Source organism: Salvelinus alpinus, chromosome 10, assembly GCF_045679555.1.
Source record: "Salvelinus alpinus chromosome 10, SLU_Salpinus.1, whole genome shotgun sequence".
Classification (NCBI taxonomy): domain Eukaryota; kingdom Metazoa; phylum Chordata; class Actinopteri; order Salmoniformes; family Salmonidae; genus Salvelinus; species Salvelinus alpinus.
In genome coordinates this window covers 21,756,324-21,777,097 of record NC_092095.1, presented here as the reverse complement: position 1 = coordinate 21,777,097, position 20,774 = coordinate 21,756,324, and the positions used below count along the sequence as shown (strand labels likewise).

Genomic DNA, 20,774 nt, shown 5'->3' with positions numbered 1-20,774 from the left:
GCAGACAAGCTCTGCTTTCTGCACTACAACCCAAAACTTCTTAACTGGGAATATTGAAGACCGATGAAAGCTGGTGGTTCGTTTTAACATATGTTCTCATGTTATTTGAGACTAAATTGATTTTATTTATGTATTATATTAAGTTAAAATAAAAGTGTTCATTGTTCATTCAGTATTGTTGCAATTGTCATTATTACAAAAATGTGTGTGTGTATGATATATATATATATATATATATATAAATACATATATATATATATATATTTTTTTTTAATCGGCCGATTAATCGGTATCGGCTTTTTTTGTCCTCCAATAATCGGTATCGGTATCGGCGTTGAAAAATCATAATTGGTCGACCTCTAGTATGAAGAATAAAAAACTGAAACATCACATTTACGTAAGTATTCAGACCCTTTACTCAGTACTTTGTTGAAGCACCTTTGGCAGCGATTAGAGCCTTAAGTTTTCTTGGGTATGAGTTTCTCCCATTCTTCTCCGCAGATCCTCTCAAGCTCTGTCAGGTTGGATGTGGAGCATAGCTGAACAGCTATTTTCAAGTCTCTCCAGAGATGTTCGATCGGGTTCAAGTCTGGGCTCTGGCGGGGCCACTCAAGGACATTCAGAGACTTGTCCCGAAGCCACTCCTACATTGTCTTGGCAGTGTGCTTAGGGTCGTTGTCCTGTTGGAAGGTGAACCTTCACCCCAGTCTGAGGTCCTGAGGACTCTGGAGCAGGTTTTCATCAAGGATCTCTCCGTACTTTGCTCCATTCATCTTTCCCTCGATCCTGATTAGTCTCCCAGTCCCTGCCTCTGAAAAACATCACCACAGCACGATGCTGCCACCACCATGCTTCACCGTAGGGATGGTGCCAGGTTTCCTCCAGACGTGATACTTGGCATTCAGGCCGAAGAGTTCAATCTTGGTTTCATCAGACTAGAGAATCTTGTTTCTCATGGTCTGACAGTCCTATGTGCCTTTTACTGAGTGGCTTCCATCTGGCCACTCTACCATAAAGGCCTGATTGGTGGAGTCCTGCAGTGATGGTTGTCCTTCTGGAAGGTTCTCCCATCTCCACAGAGGAACTCTGGACCTCTGTCAGAGTGACCATTGGGTTCTTGGTCACCTCCCTGATCAAGGCCCTTCTCCCCCGACTGCTCAGTTTGGCCGGGCGGCCAGCTCTAGGAAGAGTGTTGGTGGTTTCAAGCTTCTTCCATTTAAGAATGATGGAGCGCACTGTGTTCTTGGGGACCTTCAATGCTGCAGACATTTTTTGGTACCCTTCCCCAGATCTGTGCCTCGACACAATCCTGTCTTCCTTTGACCTCATGGCTTGGTTTTTGCTCTGACATGCACTGTCAACTGTAGGACCTTATATAGACAAGTGTGTGTGCCTTTCCAAATCACCGGAAACACTCGAGGCTGTAATCACTGCCAAAGGTGCTTCAACAAAGCACTGAGTAAAGGATCTGAATACTTACAGTGGGGAGAACAAGTATTTGATACACTGACGATTTTGCAGGTTTTCCTACTTACAAAGCATGTAGAGGTCTGTCATTTTTATCATAGGTACACTTCAACTGTGAGAGACGGACTCTAAAACAAAAATCCAGAAAATCACATTGTATGATTTTTAAGTAATTAATTTGCATTTTATTGCATGACATAAGTATTTGATCACCTACCAACCAGTAAGAATTCCGGCTCTCACAGACCTGTTAGTTTTTCTTTAAGAAGCCCTCCTGTTCTCCACTCATTACCTGTATTAACTGCACCTGTTTGAACTCGTTACCTGTATAAAAGACACCTGTCCACACACTCAATCAAACAGACTCCAACCTCTCCACAATGGCCAAGACCAGAGAGCTGTGTAAGGACATCAGGGATAAATTGTAGACCTGTACAAGGCTGGGATGGGCTACAGGACAATAGCCAAGCAGCTTGGTGAGAAGGCAACAACTGTTGGCACAATTATTAGAAAATGGAAGAAGTTCAAGATGACGGTCAATCACCCTCGGTCTGGGGCTCCATGCAAGATCTCACCTCGTGGGGCATCAATGATCATGAGGAATGTGAGGGATCAGCCCAGAACTACACGGCAGGACCTGGTCAATGACCTGAAGAGAGCTGGGACCACAGTCTCAAAGAAAACCATTAGTAACACACTACGCCGTCATGGATTAAAATCCTGCAGCGCACGCAAGGTCCCCCTGCTCAAGCCAGCGCATGTCCAGGCCCGTCTGAAGTTTGCCAATGACCATCTGGATGATCCAGAGGAGGAATGGGAGAAGGTCATGTGGTCTGATAAGACAAAAATAGAGCTTTTTGGTCTAAACTCCACTCGCCGTGTTTGGAGGAATAGAAGGATGAGTACAACCCCAAGAACACCATCCCAACCGTGAAGCATGGAGGTGGAAACATCATTCTTTGGGGATGCTTTTCTGCAAAGGGGACAGGACGACTGCACCGTATTGAGGGGAGGATGGATGGGGCCATGTATCGCGAGATCTTGACCAACAACCTCCTTCCCTCAGTAAGAGCATTGAAGATGGGTCGTGGCTGGGTCTTCCAGCATGACAACGACCCGAAACACACAGCCAGGGCAACTAAGGAGTGGCTCCGTAAGAAGCATCTCAAGGTCCTGGAGTGGCCTAGCCAGTCTCCAGACCTGAACCCAATAGAAAATCTTTGGAGGGAGCCGAAAGTCCGTATTGCCCAGCGACAGCCCCGAAACCTGAAGGATCTGGAGAAGGTCTGTATGGAGGAGTGGGCCAAAATCCCTGCTGCAGTGTGTGCAAACCTGGTCAAGAACTACAGGAAACGTATGATCTCTGTAATTGCAAACTAAGGTTTCTGTACCAAATATTCAGTTCTGCTTTTCTGATGTATCAAATACTTATGTCATGCAATAAAATGCAAATTAATTACTTAAAAATCATACAATGTGATTTTCTGGATTTTTGTTTTAGATTCCGTCTCTCACAGTTGAAGTGTACCTATGATAAAAATGACAGACCTCTACATGCTTTGTAAGTAGGAAAACCTGCAAAATTGTCAGTGTATCAAATACTTGTTCTCCCCACTGTATGTAAATGTTATATTTCAGATTTTTATTTAATACATTTGCTAAATGTCCTAAAAAACATTTTTTGCGTTGTCATTATGGGTTATTGATGAGGGGAAAAACCTATTTAATCAATTTTAGAATAAGGCTGTAACGTAACAAAATGTGGAAAATTCAAGGTGTCTGAATACTTCCGAATGCACTGTATATTTGTAGCATTTGGGTTTTTCAATTAGGTAAATGCAGATGGGCAACCCAATGCTTCAACTATGCTGCATCAGTTGGGCTATGGTTATAATGCTTTTAAAGTGGAAATTATATTTCAGATGGTGTCAACATCATTTAATTTTCACTCATTTTGGAGTATAATGTCCTTTTAAGCAAAAGTTGATAAAACGAGATTGCTCAATGGCAGGGATACAGTATGTCTGGCTGGCGTCCTACTGTATCTACATCCTAAAGCGGTCTACTCAGGCTGGATAGAACTAAAACAGTATGGCACTTGTAGTGTGTTTGTGGTGGTTCTGTGGAATCCGTGTTGTTTACACCGCAGTCCACTAACTCCTCCCGCCTGGCGTGACGAGCCCTCGGCAGTGACCCCTGCGAAAGCACCCCCGTTTCGCCAGAGTGCCACCGGGGATTGTGGGAAAACAGGTTGCTGGTTTTAATGAGTGTGTGTAATGGGTGGTGTGGTAAAAAGCCCCCTGCTGTTCCTCTTCTCTCCAGGCTAATGATGTCTGCCACTCCATTCAATTAAGGAGGGAAAGAGGTCACTAAAAGGCTTACCTCGTAGACCAGCCCACTCTGTTCCAGAGCGTGTGTTTGTGTGTCTGGTGGTGGTGGTGGTGGGGGGGGGTGGGGGGGGGGTCTATTGATTAAGACCTTAGCCACAGATCCTCTCTGCACGTCCTCTGCTCAGGACTTTGTACCCCCCCTACCGTAAACTAATTAGAAAGTTATTAATGCAGCTAATGTTTTAGGCTTTCAATGACCTTTTAAAAGACTCCTCTAGCTTGGTTGTTTTTGTTTATTGGACTTGAACTATAGAAATGTCCAACTTTCTTTTCATCTTTGTTTCAGATTTTTTTGATGTAAGCCAATGTTTCATGTTGTTGTTGATGATGCTGCTGTTGTTCAGGTATAAGCCTCAATAGATTTATGAGGACAGATCTATTCAGTGCTACCACTATCAATCATAATTGTACTGGCATAATCATTTTTTTCCAAAATCATCAATAATAAGGATTATTATTGGTGCAAAAAGGGGAAGGCTGAAAACCCTTTTCTCATTACACTCACTCCATACCCAGCAGGGACCGTTTGTCAAATTGATACTTTAACATTTATTTTGCACTTAAGACAATATTAAACCTTGAATATATAATTCATTTGTTTTCTCCCAAAACATGGCTCAAGGTTGCACCATAATTTGAAATCATTTTTCGAACAAAAAGCCTCTTGACGGCGTTCACCCACCAAAGTTACCAATATTCCGAAAGCTCATTTTTTATCTGTCACATTCGTTTGCCAGTGATGGCCGCTGACACCTTGCCTCATTGAGAACCCCCCCACACACACACATCTCCTCCATTCCTCCTCCTGGCTTTTGCTCATGGCGATTCTACTTGAGAATTTGTGGTGTTTCCGTAGTCCACACTTGTCCTTGACTGACCCATCCATTTTAGTTATCCACCTTTCTCTCCCCCTCCCTCCCTCCCTCCTTCCTTCCATTCTCTTTTATTAGTTATTTGTGTAAATTTTTCTCACTTCCTCTTCCCCCCTACTATTTATACTAATAGACAGTATCACTCCATTATCTCTCTCCCTTACCCACTTCTCATTTCTTTCTCCCTTTGCTTCTCTTCCTCTCCACAACCTTTCTCTTGTTCACTCACCTTGTTCACTCTCCTTTCCTGATTTTCTATCTCCTCTCTTTCTCTTTCTGACCGTGTGTTTCTCTCTGTCTGTTTTGTCTGACCAGGAGCTGGTGGGGAGTAACCCTCCTCAGAGGAACTGGAAGGGAATTGCGATCGCCCTGTTGGTCATTCTGGTCATCTGCTCCCTGATCGTCACCTCGGTCATCCTGCTGACACCAGGTAGGTGGGGAGTGGAAAGGAGGGGAGGGAAGACTCCCGTACGATATGGTATAAAAGGAAAAAACACAACAATACACGTGTTGAACAATACACGTGTTGTTGTACAGGGTCAGCCATAGTAGTATGGCGCCCCTGGAGCAAATTAGGGTTAAGTGCCTTGCTCAAGAGCACATCGACAGATTTTTTCTAACATGCACCCTGGGTCACAATGTCTTACATGTCTCAGAGTATTGCTCTGATAGGTGCAGTGCAGTTGCCTTGTACTCTCCCGTAACCACAAAACATATTCACTGCATGTAGTTGGAGAGTCCTGCGTATGTGCACTTTCTCACAAACACTTACACAAACACAATTTACAGTGTTACATATAGTGCCCCAGTCTCTCACAGGTATACTTATAAAACCGTCACACACAGTAGCATATATTTATACCCAGACCCTCACTGGCATAGCACAAACCCCCGCAGCCCCTGCAAGATCTATTCAATTATTATTATTATTGGGGAGGGGGGAGTTCGGCCCCCCAGATAGCATATGAAAACTTCACAAGCCATGATTTTTAGGGGGAATTACAGGAAATTATCTTTAAAACTGCTACATTTTCTCTCAGCCTCATGGCAAAATGTGAAGATTAGCAGGAAATTAGCTCTAAAACGGCAACATTTTCTATGCCTTGCGACTCAAACTGAATTCTTACGTAACTCTATGTTCACTACATACTTCAGTCTGAGACTGCCAACATTGAAGTTGTTTGTGGTGATGTCAAAATGAGGGGTGTTGTACAAAACAAAAGTATGAGCAATTGGATCATCTCTAACCAATCAGAGTAAGCCAATGACACATTTTCAAAAGGCCGCTTTACCCACGTGTGTTATTGGTCTGGCACAACCCATCGGTTTCTGGGACCAATCAGAACGGTTAGAATGTGTTTGCATTCTAGAAATCGTCGGGGAGGTACTCAGAACCAGACTCATTGCGGAGAAGAAGCTAACGTCCGTGGGCGTGGCGTAGCGTTTGGCCGGAGCAAGAACTTTGGGTAGCCAGGCAAGTATTTTCTCTCAGCCTCATGGGAAAATACGTAAAATAGCATGAGATTAGCTATAAAATGGCACATTTTTCTCTCTGCCCCATGGCAAAGGAAAAGATCCTAAAAAAAATGAATAGTCATATTTTTTTGCGAGCGCCGCACAAAACTGCGCTACGCCTCTGCGGACTTGCTTCTATACTTGCTTCTATCCTTTTAATTCCAAGATGGCATAGCAGTCAGACGTCATTTGTCCTCGTCTTGTCGTGTCCCGTGTATATATATATTTACATATTTTCTTCGCATATCTTTTTATATATATTATTTTTTTCTTCTAAAAACTCAACTTTAAAACACTCCTGCAACCCGCCTCACCAATTAAAATATATATATATTATTCACCTCAAATCTGAAATCCACAACAGAAGCTAGCCAGAAGCTAGCCAGTTCACTGGCTAACGTTAGTATTCAGCTAACCACGGTTGGCGGTCATCAGCTATCCTTTAGCTCGAAAAGCTATCGCCAGTTTTGTACAAAGCGACTCAGACCAGAGCATACCGGACCTATTTTCTCTCCATATCCCCGGATTTCTACCGCAAGCTCAGTGTCACGCCCTGACCATAGATTGCTTTGTATGTTTCTATTTTTTGTTTGGTCAGGTTGTGATGTGGGTGGGCATTCTATATTTGTATGTCTATGTTGTCTATTTCTTTGTGTTTGGCCGTGTGTGGTTCTCAATCAGAGGCAGCTGTCTATCGTTGTCTCTGATTGAGAACCATATTTAGGTAGCCTGTTTTCCCACTGAGTTGTGGGTGATTATTTTCTTTAGTGTGTGTCGTCACCTTACAGAACTGTTCGTTTGTCGTCTTTTGTTGTTTTGTTTAGTGTTCAGTTTATTTGATTTAAAATATGAACACTTACCACGCTGCACCTTGGTCCTCTTCTCCTTCTCCCGACGACGTCCGTTACACTCTGGACATTTACACCTGGATCTTGCAGCTAGCTAGCTGCTATCCGAGTGACTATTGGCTTACGTCGGTCTCGGAGCAAACATCAATTATAGCTAGCCAGCTGAAGAGTTCCATCAGCCACTCCTGGGCTACAATCACCTATCCGGACCCGTTTTACTGCCGATACGGAGCCCCACCGGGCCTTCACGACTGGACTACCGACGTTATCTGCCCGATGGAGTTATCCAAATGGCCCCTCCGTCGCGACGTAACCTGAACGCCCATCTGCGGCCCGCTAATCGTTAGTTGTCTTATCGGCTGCTATCTGAATAGGTCTATCGGACTATTTTCTTGGGTCACTATAACTATATCTATTTTGCCAATTGGATTGTTCCCCTCTACCACACTGAACCCCACTAATCTACCGATGGAAACGCACAAGGTGGCTAAAAACAGACCTCCATCCTCTGCCAGCTTGCTAGCTGTCTGAATCGCCGTGACCACAACCAACCTCACTACTCACTGGACCCTTATGATCACTCGGCTAAGCATGCCTCTCCTTAATGTCAATATGCCTTGTCCATTGCTGTTCTGGTTAGTGTTTATTGGCTTATTTCACTGTAGAGCCTCTAGCCCTGCTCATTATACCTTATCCAACCTTTCAGTTCCACCAACCACACATGCGATGACATCACCTGGTTTCAATGATGTTTCTAGAGACAATATCTCTCTCATTATCACTCAATGCCTAGGTTTACCTCCACTGTATTCACATCCTTCCATACCTTTGTCTGTACATTATACCTTGAAGCTATTTTATCGCCCCCAGAAACCTGCTCCTTTTACTCTCTGTTCCAGACGTCCTAGACGACCAATTCTCATAGATTTTAGCCGTACCCTTATCCTACTCCTCCTCTGTTCCTCTGGTGATGTAGAGGTGAATCCAGGCCCTGCAGTGCCTAGCTCCACTCCTATTCCCCAGGCGCTCTCTTTTGATGACTTCTGTAACCGTAATAGCCTTGGTTTCATGCATGTTAACATTAGAAGCCTCCTCCCTAAGTTTGTTTTATTCACTGCTTTAGCACACTCTGCCAACCCGGATGTCCTAGCCGTGTCTGAATCCTGGCTTAGGAAGACCACCAAAAATTCTGAAATCTCCATCTCCCTAATCTCCCTAACTACAACATTTTCAGACAAGATAGAACGGCCAAAAGGGGCGGTGTTGCAATCTACTGCAGAGATAGCCTGCAGAGTTCTGTCCTACTATCCAGGTCTGTACCCAAACAATTTGAACTTCTACTTTTAAAAATCCACCTCTCTATAAACAGGTCTCTCACCGTTGCCGCCTGCTATAGACCACCCTCTGCCGCCAGCTGTGCTCTGGACACCATATGTGAACTGATTGCCCCCCATCTATCTTCAGAGCTCGTGCTGCTAGGTGACCTAAACTGGGACATGCTTAACACCCCAGCCATCCTACAATCTAAGCTTGATGCCCTCAATCTCACACAAATTATCAATGAACCTACCAGGTACCACCCCAAAGCCGTAAACACGGGCACCCTCATAGATATCATCTTAACCAACTTGCCCTCTAAATACACCTCTGCTGTTTTCAACCAAGATCTCAGCGATCACTGCCTCATTGCCTGCATCCGTAATGGGTCAGCGGTCAAACGACCTCCACTCATCACTGTCAAACGCTCCCTGAAACATTTCAGCGAGCAGGCCTTTCTAATCGACCTGGCCCGGGTATCCTGGAAGGATATTGACCTCATCCCATCAGTAGAGGATGCCTGTTTTTTTTTTTTTAAATGCCTTCCTCACCATCTTAACTTCTCTAGGGTAGGTGAGACGCTAACGTCCCACCAGGCCAGCATCCGGTGAAACTGCAGAGAGCTAACATTTTAAATACACCATTCGTTGCATTAAACATTCTTGTAAATACATTTATCTTACATCATTTAAAAGATGAACATCTTATTAATCCAGCCGCTGTGTCAGATTTCAAAAAGGTTTACTGCAAAAGCAAACATGCGATTTTCTGAGGACGGCGCCCCACATACACAAGTATTACTAGCATTTTCCAACCAAGCATTAGCGTCACGAAAGTCAGAAATAACAATAAAATAAATCGCTTACCATTGAAGATCTTCCTCTGGTGGCAATGCCAAGTGTCCTAACTGCACAGTGAATGTTCGTTTTGTTTGATAAAATACATTTTTATAGCCTAACACGAAACATTTGTAAACCGTTTGCATTGTGATTTCCCTCTCATTCAACTTTGGACGAAGCATTCATGGTAATTACACACACTAAACAAACGTTTATCCAGTCATGGTTGGTTTCATTGCAATCCTCTGGTTGTTACTAACACAACCATACATGATGGCTCTTTTCCCGGGACGTATTGACCGAAACAAACCGATTTGAAGACACCAATCAATGACCTCATTGCGCACCAATGGTAGGACCGGTCTATCGTTGATTGACTGTATTTTGGCCCAATGACCACTGATCATCTTGAAATCTAGCTTTGAGGATAGCCAATGAGCTGAGGTAAACGACAATATGTAATGGATATACGTTTGAAGACCAGCCTTTGTCGTAAACTCTGGCGTAAAAGAGGTTCATTCGCCATTGCAAATCCTACTTGACGGAGCCACGAGTGTTACGCATAGTAGTACATATTCAATCGCATTTTCAACAAGTTTATATATTTAAATTATGGTGAATAAATCAGGAAAAGCTAAAACAAAGTCTAGGTATACAGATTTAACCCAAATTATAGAGGAAATTGATAGAGACAGCCCCCCATCTCACAGCTAGCCTTCAGGGAGCTGCTCATCCAAGAGCTTGCTAGCTGCAGCAAGTCCACTGCAGCACCTTCTGCTCCGTCAACCAGTGGTGTTCACCTGCCCAGATTCATCTCTGCAGGCATGAATGTGCCTCAGGGCAAAAAGGGCCCAGTGGGGAGGAGACGTTGTGCCCTTTGTCACAGGAAATGCCCCATCACCTGCACCACCTGTTCAGTAAGCCTCTGCTTTACAGCAGAAAGAGACTGCTATGGGCCATGGCACCAGCAGCACAATATTGTGTAGAGGACTGAGGGTCTTCACAATATTTATCTATTTATTTATTTATAAAATATACAATATTGTAAATAGAAAATGTGTAAATAGTTACCCTTGTTATTTGTTTGTTTATTATTATTTATTTATTTTATTATTATTTTCATATATATTTATTTTGTTGGTGTGTGTTAGAATAGCATTTATGTATTTTGTATATAGTTATTTCCTTCAAAATGTATCACTGTACCAATTCGGCCACTTGGGTACATTTGGGTACATTTGTGTGGGACACCTGCGTGACTTCATGCTCAATGTCATGTAGCTCACTCATTTTTGAAGTTATCTGTCTAAAACTTTGCTCAGCTATTGTTGCCATCTTATGTTCTTCATTCAAATCATCCACAGCATCCTATCTGTATGTTTGGCTGTTCTTGGTCATTTGAAAGATGATGCAGCAACAATAAAAAACAGAAAACGTATGTTTATTTCCTTGTATTTTCTTCTACCAGATCTATTGTGTTATATTCTCCTACATTCAATTCACATTTCCACAAAATTCAGAGTGTTTCCTTTCAAATGATACCAAGAATATGAATTATCCTTGCTCCTGGGCCTGAGCTACAGGCAGTTAGATTAGGGTATGTCTTTAGGCGGAAATTGAGAAGAAGCGGGGGTACCCCAAAGAAGTTAAATAAGCATGCCCCATTCAAGAAATTTAGAACCAGGAACAGATATAGCCCATGGTTCTCTCCAGACCTGACTGCCCTTCTACTTTGCACATTCTTCCACTGCAAATCTATCATTCCAGTGTTTTACTTGCTATATTGTATTTACTTTGCCACCATGGCCTTTTTTTGCCTTAACTCCCTTATCTCACCTCATTTGCTCACATTGTATATAGACTTATTTTTCTACTGTATTATTGACTGTATGTTTGTTTTACTCCATGTGTAACTCTGTGTTGTTGTATGTGTCGAACTGCTTTGCTTTATCTTGGCCAGGTCGCAATTGTAAATGAGAACTTGTTCTCAACTTGCCTACCTGGTTAAATAAAGGTGAAATAAATAAAAAAATTAAATAAGCGGTGACATTCGCAGAAGGCTCACATATATTTTCCATAGACCTGGACTCCCTGGTCTTTCTTCTGAAGCCACTCTTAGCTTCTCTAACAGTCAGAATGACCTTTAAGATCTGTTTGGGAAGATTTACATGAAAAGCAAATCAATAGGCCATCTTTTTTTTAGCTCATGGAGCTCCTTGAAGTGCTTTTATATTCAGGAGAAGCCATATTGATCACTATAACTGCCAATATATTGGAGGTATAACCAAGTTTCTGAGACAATAATCAGTTTTCCTTGGTTAAGTATTGACATGACTGGTAATTATTACAAATAGTTCCCCCTGGAATGGGATCAGGTCAAGAAGATGACTGCAACTTTGCTTTTGAATGTTTTGCTTGAAGTCGATTAAAAATAACTTTTGACATTCAACCAGATCCTTAAGTCATTTTCTTAATCTTGTGAAGAAAATGGATAACTGTAATTTTTCCTATGTCTATTATTATATTTTCATAATCAAAACAGGTAGCCTTCCCCCCACGTTTCACTATAGTGTATATTCAGTGTTTCGAATCTGTAATTTAGCTTTGATAAAATATGTTCATTTGGATGTCAAATCCCATGTGGAACTGGCTAATCACATTGTTAATCACTAACACTCATTACCATGTAGGGCTGCTGTGTTCTTTTAATTACTTCTACTGGTGGAGTCTTTACAGTCAATATGTGGGCATACTGTATTTCCTATCAGTTTTATCTGGACTTTTTGAAACCTTGATTTAGCATCCTAAAATATACTATAGTTTTTCAATATCCCCCTCAATATTTTTCATCCGATGAATGGGCCCACCAAACCAACTGTATCGAAGAGAAATTAGTTATGAGCATGAGTTATATGGCTTACCGTGAAAGGCATAAAGCACAGAAGACATTCAACCTTTCATTAGCACAATTCTCAATCCATAGTAGTTTACAGGTAACTGAATCTGTAGTGAACTACCCAGTGGTAGATGGAGTACAATAGACCAACTTAAGCTGCAGCACTAGAGTACTGTACTGTACCAGATGCCAAAGGGTCTCACACCTTGTCAGCACCTACTGTAGTTGTGAACTGTTCTCCTCCTCTTCCTCTCATATTTTAAGAGCTGTATTTTTGAAACTGCTGTGAGGGGAAATGTAGAGGTGAAAGTGACAGGCTTCATGGAGTATCCGGGGATCGAACGCCGTCTGGGGCAACGTGTCTGGAGTTGGCAGTGCTAAACCATATTCTGGCACAAACTGTTCCCCTCTGCCTTTGCCTTTTCTAGTCTCAGACTCCCTCACACCCTCTGTCCATTTGGGTTGCCAGTACTGGCCTGCCTTCTGGAACAGAGAGGGACAGTGGGAGTCCGAAGGGGCTGTGGAGACTGGACAGGTGGCATCTCCAGCTTGCATCCCTCCCTAAATCCTCCCCCGCCTCCCTCACAACTCCTACAGTGTGCCCAAGCAGAACTCGCGTTTATGGTCCAAGTCTTTTCACAAACGGAATCCCACTGGGCTCTCACAGACTGCCCATTCCTGGGCGTTTGGAGGGCTATTTGATCAAATGGTATTATAAAAAATCCCTTGGTTAATAAAAAGAGGCTTTAGGAAACTTTGTGGATTAATTAGCTATGCACAACAACCCAAAACAAATAGCGGATGATGGGGCTGAGTGATTCTGCACTTCTGTTCTTCATCTGGCTTTCTCCAATTATTTAAAGTGATTCCTTGAAGACCAATACATTGCTTTGACTGAGTGTGGTGTATTTTTTAAGGATTATGTTTCTGAGATGGGAGTCCAATTCCCTGAACATACTGCACAACCTGTAGTTCAGTTGTGCAAATAGATCCTGCAGCAAAATCACTGCTTCCACCTGGTAACACGCCCCTTGCTATTCTGAAACTATTCTGTACTGCTCATTGCAGAAAATAGTCATTAAAACAAGACAACTGATCCATCTGTACCCCAGAGTTACAGTAAAGGAGGATGAATGTGGTTATGCATTGAGATGGCAGGTCTTCTCCCACTCACGAACAGAAGTTTGTTGATACATGTTTCCCCCGCCAAACATCAGGGTAAAAACACTGGCTCCTGACAAGCATTTTGTTTTCACAACCTTAACTTCCCTCTTCACTCACAATGACAAGTCACAGATCGATCTGTACCACAGGGATGGCACATGCTCTCTACGTCAATACAAGTGGGTCAAGGTTTCTCCACTGTCTTTCGGGGGTTGGAGTATTTCTGTGACTGAGGAGTGACATGCTGACTGACTGACTGGCTGATATGCTGACTGACTGGCTGACATGCTGACTGACTGGCTGACATTCTGACTGATTAACTGACATGCTGACAGCTCATTGAGGTCGTCAGAGGAGAAAATATACCCATCCAGTCATTGGAGCTGCTGCTCTTGTATACCCCTTGTCTCCAGCTCTTCCTGGGAAAGGCAGTTACTGGCCTAGAATAGGTACTTCTGTCACTGTACACTGACCCCTGCAATCATACAGAACTCAAGTGGCAGGCTGGCTAGAATTCCAAGAAAGTGTTATTTCTGGATGTTTGGAGGAGGAAAATACATGGGTTTTATGTGGTTTCAGTTGCCTTCTGTTTGTTTTTATTTCCTGTTCATTTTTGGTCTATTATCTGTAAGAGATTGACGCTCATAATATATAATAATATAACTCTGTCATATCATTTTTTTATATTAATATGGCTGCAGGTTATAGTTCCTGATAAAGGAAAGCTGATATGGCTTGTAAAAAATGTTTCCTTAACTCTTGTAACACAATTAGGAACTCAAATCTCAACAGACCTCCAGTCTTAAGTAGATGCACACACAGACACACACACACGCTCACAAATGCACACACATTGACATACACAACATACAATTTATGTAACATTTTTACAAACATCCAATCCATGTACATTCCAACACAGATGCAGTATGATTGGGTTACAGGGACCACTTTTGTGTTGGTGTGACTGCGCGTTGGTGTGTGTTAATAAGGCAATTTGCTTCTGAAATCCCCGGAGAGGGAACATGTGTGGCACAGAGTCTTGTGTTCAAATTGGGCGCGACAGGCGGCCACAACACATTGGTTGTGACTGCTTGCGTGGTGATCCTTTGAGAGGACTCATGTGTAGATTGTCTCGGAACCTCCCGTGAGCTGTCTTGGTGAAGGGACTGGCCTTGTTCAAATAATTCAGCAATGCATCCTTCCTCTACCTTTCTTGAAGTAATCACTGATTTTAATTGATTAGATTTGTGTCAGTAGGGGCCTCCCGAGTAGCACAGTGGTCTAAGGCTCTGCATCGTAGTGCTAGCTGTGCCACTAGAGATCCTTGTTCGAGTCCAGTCTCTGTCGCAGCCGGCCGCAACCGGGAGACCCATGGGGCGGCACACAATTGGCCCAGCGTCGTCCAGGTTAGGGGAGGGTTTGGCCGGCAGGGATGTTCTTGTCCCATCACGCTCTAGCGACTCCTGTGGCGGGCCAGGCGCAATGCACGCTGACACGGTTGCCAGGTGTACGGGTGTTTCCTCTGACACACTGGTGCGGCTGGCTTCTGGGTTAAGCGGGCATTGTGTCAAGAAGCAGTGCGGCTCGGCTGGGTTGTGTTTCGGAGGACGCACGGCTCTCGACCTTCGCCTCTCCTGAGTCCGTACGAGAGTTGCTACGATGGGACAAGACCGTAACTATCAATTGGATACCACGAAATTGGGGAGAATTTTTTTTTTTTAAGTGACAGTAAGAGGGTGATAACCTTGCTTTCATCTATACAGTCACTTATAGATCTGTGTTTACCTCCAGGAAACAAGGGAGGAAAGACGCATTTCTGAACACGGACATTATCACCAAGGGAACAGGGAAAGATGTGACATAAGAGACTCTGTAGGAACAATTGTCCTCAGACCCAGCTCTTTGTGTGTGTGTGTGTGTGTGTGTGTGTGTGTGTGTGTGTGTGTGTGTGTGTGTGTGTGTGTGTGTGTGTGTGTGTGTGTGTGTGTGTGTGTGTGTGTGTGTGTGTGTGTGTGTGTGTGTGTGTGTGTGTGTGTGTGTGTGTGTGTGTGTGTGTGTGTGTGATTGCATAATCTTTTCATTTGTGAAAGTATGCATGTGTTGAATGACCACGATGACAATGAATATTTATCTGTGTACATGCTTTTCCCTGAAGGTTGACGTTTATTGAGATGAGTCTTGTCCTGAAGGTGGAACTGAGCGATTTCCGCTAAATGGGCCATCTGCAAAGTCAAAATTGGCTATATTGTAAAAAATCTGGAAAACAAAAATGATTTTAGGGTTAGGTTTAAAATCTGATTTTAGGAACACTCTGCAGAGTTGCCTCCAGAACAAGATTTATGGCAAAAAACACTAACCTTCTTCTCGGTGTGCCTTTTCCACCTCTCTCACCCTCCTACATTCCCATGCACACCTTCATGGCGCCACACTCACATCACTCTTGCACACGTCTTAAATAGCTATTAAGCTCCAGCACGCTTGTGAATTTAAGATGCAGAACATATTAATATTTATCTCATTGCAGGTAGGGAGGGGGTGGATGGTGGAGGAAAGATATGATTGAACCAGTAACGGAAAAAAGCCCAAGCATATTTAATAGGCCATCCCCAACGGGTAGCCAGACCCCATGCTGGTTTCATCTCCTTCTTCATCTCTTCGCCTCATCTCTCCCCCAGCTCCGCACACGGTGGGGCTCCAGAGCTCAGCATGCTAGCACAGATTCAAGACTAGAAAATAATTCTAACTGTCTTGGCCAAACAAGGTTAGCGTTTAGCGCCGAACGCCGTTACTTTAAAAACCCAGGGGAACAGCTTAAATGGTTTTACTATTTTATCTTCAAATGCACTTTTCTCTGACTTTGCCTTTGGACACAATAAAGAAAGGTTGAGGTTTTCTGACCTAACATTGTTATCTGTTCTGAAGTAGTACTTCTATGTAATAAAAGGGCAGAAAAGATTGCTTCTATTATTGCAACCTGTGCGAGAGCATCAAGTGATGGGGTTTTGGTACCGAAAATATGATTTTGTCTCAGGTTGCTTCTAAACTTAGTGTCACTTCACTCAGCAATAAACTGACCTCAAAACGCTTGTTTGATTAAGTGAATTCTAAAAGCAATATTTGATGATTCCTTTAAACATTTAATTTGTCCTATGACCTTTCATATGCATTACATTGGTCTTCATCAGATGTCCATGTCCTGCAGTAGAAGAGTCACTACTGTAAATATTCGCTACAAGGTTTAGCTACAATTCCCTCATCTACAGACCACCTCCTTCTTCTCTCCAAGTGAGTGAATATCTCCGCTATGGAAACCAAATAAAACAAATCGGTTATTGCATTAAGCTCTTTTTTCAGCCCTGATATGAATATCTGAAAAAGAGTCGCACTGCAGACGGAGAGCTCATGCGATCAGATCATATGGTTTGAATTATGAGGAAATTAATTCGGTCTACCCCAGACATCTAGTGTAAATACAACAGCCCATTGAACTGATCAGATCATCTACTGATCTTAACCAGAGCCTAGAGGGCTTTAGTCTTAATATTCATTTCTTGAGAAGTATAGTACATCACCCTGACAGGACAGTGTAAAGAGAAGTGGTGAAGATGTAATTGCAGATCACAATGTGTTGAAAATACTCATGTATTTCGTCAGTGTTTTGAATAGCATTGTCACTGAAGGGAATAGATCTGGACGTGTCACTAGTAACACCCATTGAGTTTTCCCCCATAAACCTTGTTCACAGCTCCCCTTATTTGAGCGTGTATCTTCACCGCATGTGTTGTACAAAGGAAGGCTCAATGACATCATATAAAGATGCCATATAGAGGAATGCAGCACCCGATGGTGCTTCTTGTCCTCCAACATAGAGTTATGAACACTAGAGGAAAGATAGTTATAAACACTAAAGGAAAGATAGTTATAAACACTAGAGGAAAGATAGTTAACAACACTAGAGGAAAGATTGTTATAAACACTAGAGGAAAGATAGTTAAGAACACTAAATGAAAGAGTTATAAACACTAGAAGAAAGATAGCATTATAAACACTAGAGGAAAGATAGTTATAAACACTAGAGGAAAGATAGTTATAAACACTAGAGGAAAGATAGCATTATAAACACTAGAGGAAAGATGGCGTTATAAACACTAGAGGAAAGATAGCATTATAAACACTAGAGGAAATATAGTTATAAACACTAGAGGAAAGATGGTTATAAACACTAGAGGAAAGATAGTTATAAACACTAGAGGAAAGATAGTTATAAACACTAGAGGAAAGATGGTTAAGAACACTAAATGAAAGAGTTATAAACACTAGAAGAAAGATAGTTAACAACACTAGAGGAAAGATAGTTATAAACACTAGAGGAAAGATAGTTATAAACACTAGAGGAAAGATGGTGTTATAAACACTAGAGGAAAGATAGCATTATAAACACTAGAGGAAAGATAGCATTATAAACACTAGAGGAAAGATAGCATTATAAACACTAGAGGAAAGATGGTTATAAACACTAGAGGAAAGATAGTTATAAACACTAGAGGAAAGATGGTGTTATAAACACTAGAGGAAAGATAGCATTATAGACACTAGAGGAAAGATAGCATTATAAACACTAGAGGAAAGATAGCATTATAAACACTAGAGGACATATATTTATAAACACTAGAGGAAAGATGGTTAACAACACTAGAGGAAAGATTGTTATAAACACTAGAGGAAATATAGTTATAAACACTAGAGGAAAGATAGTTAAGAACACTAAATGAAAGAGTTATAAACACTAGAGGAAATATAGTTAACAACACTAGAGGAAAGATAGTAAACAACACTAGAGGAAAGATGGTTAACAACACTAGAGGAAAGATAGTTAACAACACTAGATGAAAGATGGTTAAAAACACTAGAGGAAAGATAGTTATAAACACTAGAGGAAAGGTAGTTATAAAGACTAGATGAAAGATGGTTATAAACACTAGAGGAAAGATAGTTATAAACACTAGAGGAAAGATAGTTATAAAGACTAGAGGAAAGATGGTTATAAACACTAGAGGAAAGATAGTTATAAACACTAGAGGAAAGATGGTTATAAACACTAGAGGTAAGATAGTTATAAAGACTAGAGGAAAGATGGTTATAAACACTAGAGGAAAGATAGTTATAAAGACTAGAGGAAAGATGGTTATAAACACTAGATGAAAGATAGTTATAAACAGTAGAGGAAAGATAGTTATAAAGACTAGAGGAAAGATAGTTATAAAGACTAGAGGAAAGATGGTTATAAACACTAGAAGAAAGATGGTTATAAACACTAGAGGAAAGATAGTTATAAACACTAGAGGAAAGATAGCGTTATAAACACTAGAGGAAAGATAGTTATAAGCACTAGAGGAAAGATAGCATTATAAACACTAGAGGAAAGATAGCGTTATAAACACTAGAGGAAAGATAGTTATAAGCACTAGAGGAAAGATAGCATTATAAACACTAGAGGAAAGATAGCATTATAAACACTAGAGGAAAGATAGCATTATAAACACTAGAGGAAAGATAGCATTATAAACACTAGAGGAAAGATAGCATTATAAACACTAGAGGAAAGATAGCATTATAAACACTAGAGGAAAGATAGTTATGAACACTAGAGCAAAGAGTTATACACACTAGAGGAAAGATAGTTAAAAGCACCAATCGAAATGTAGATATAAGCACTAGTGGAAAGATGGTTATAAACACTAGAGGAAAGATGGTTATAAACACTAGAGGAAAGATGGTTATAAACACTAGAGGAAAGATGGTTATAAACACTAGAGGAAAGATGGTTATAAACACTAGAGGAAAGATGGTTATAAACACTAGAGGAAAGATGGTTATAAACACTAGAGGAAAGATGGTTATCAACACTGGAGGAAAGATAGTTATAAACACTGGAGGAAAGATGGTTATAAACACTAGAGGAAAGATGGTTATAAACACATGTCATTTTGAGAAAATGGCCGATGAAGATAGGCTAATGCAATTAAAATGTACGTTCCATAAATATGACCATTTATGTCACAGGAATTAAACTCTTGTTCATATATCACTTCTAAACTGAAAAATAAACATCAAATCTACCTTTTACAAATACATTAGCACGTTTAATACATTTGTTTCAAGCAATAGAGCAAATGCTTTGAATACTGGTCTGTTGGCCAAATATGCAGTTTTGGGCAAATTCTCATATCACTTTGCTCAATTTGTCACATACAAGAATTTTGTATGGCTGTTGAAATGTGCAGAACAGTAATCAGCTATGCCTGCCCCAAATGTAAGGCCCTCTTTGAGCTGTTGCTGGTGACGCTTTACTTTCTTGACTGTGTCATGGGACCTGCGCCTACGCTTGGCACACTCCATTGAAGCAGCATCAGCTCTCACAACTCTCACAATCTCTGATTGCTCCAGTGTCACTAAAGTGCTATCAATCAACAATTTGTTCATAACATTTGTTATAGCAGTGGCTCCCTCATTGAATGTGGCTGCCATACTGGCTGCTCCATCAATGCGGCTTTTGACCACGAAGACTGTTTTGGAGCATCACGACCATATTACAGAGTTCAGACATTCATTTGCATTCTGGGTTCCTCCGTGCTACATTCTTTTGAGGACGTTATCATTTGACATCCTATGATATACAGGTACCATTTTCTGTGCAACCTCAATATTAAAAAATGTATGGCCTCCAAGGTTTTTGTGACAGGGTAGATCTTTACCATTTTCTATGGCTCACTGGTACCAGCACCAATGCACACACCTATCCCGTAGTTGGAAGTGAATCCTCTCTTGAGCCAAGTGTCATCGAAGGATACATGAATGTCTATATCTGTATCCTCATCCTCCTTCAGCATCTCTGCTATGTCTGGGTCTATATCTGTATCCTCATCCTCCTTCAGCATCTCTGCTATGTCTGGGTCTATATCTGTATCCTCATCCTCCTTCAGCATCTCTGCTATGTCTGGGTCTATATCTGTATCCTCATCCCCCTTCAGCATCTCTGCTATGTCTGGGTCTATATCTGTATCCTCATCCTCCTTCAGCATCTCTGCTATGTCTGGGTCTATATCTGTATCCTCATCCCCCTTCAGTAACTCTGCTATGTCTGGGTCTATATCTGTATCCTCATCCCCCTTCAGCATCTCTGCTATGTCTGGGTCTATATCTGTATCCTCATCCTCCTTCAGCATCTCTGCTATGTCTGGGTCTATATCTGTATCCTCATCCCCCTTCAGCATCTCTGCTATGTCTGGGTCTATATCTGTATCCTCATCCCCCTTCAGCATCTCTGCTATGTCTGGGTCTATATCTGTATCCTCATCCTCCTTCAGTAACTCTGCTATGTCTGGGTCTATATCTGTGTCCTCATCCTCCTTCAGCATCTCTGCTATGTCTGGGTCTATATCTGTATCCTCATCCTCCTTCAG

The 20,774-nt window shown here is 41.8% G+C and overlaps 1 protein-coding gene across 6 annotated transcripts in view; it reads left to right on the top strand.

The window, feature by feature from the left end:
• LOC139531721 (A-type potassium channel modulatory protein DPP6-like) overlaps positions 1–20,774 on the top strand; it is a 341,641-nt gene that overhangs the window by 251,330 nt on the left and 69,537 nt on the right. For all 6 annotated transcript variants that reach the window (XM_071328431.1, XM_071328433.1, XM_071328432.1 and 3 more), the window contains one exon: positions 5,045–5,159. In XM_071328431.1, the coding sequence (XP_071184532.1) occupies positions 5,045–5,159 (115 nt within the window). The remainder of the gene's footprint in view (positions 1–5,044; positions 5,160–20,774) is intronic.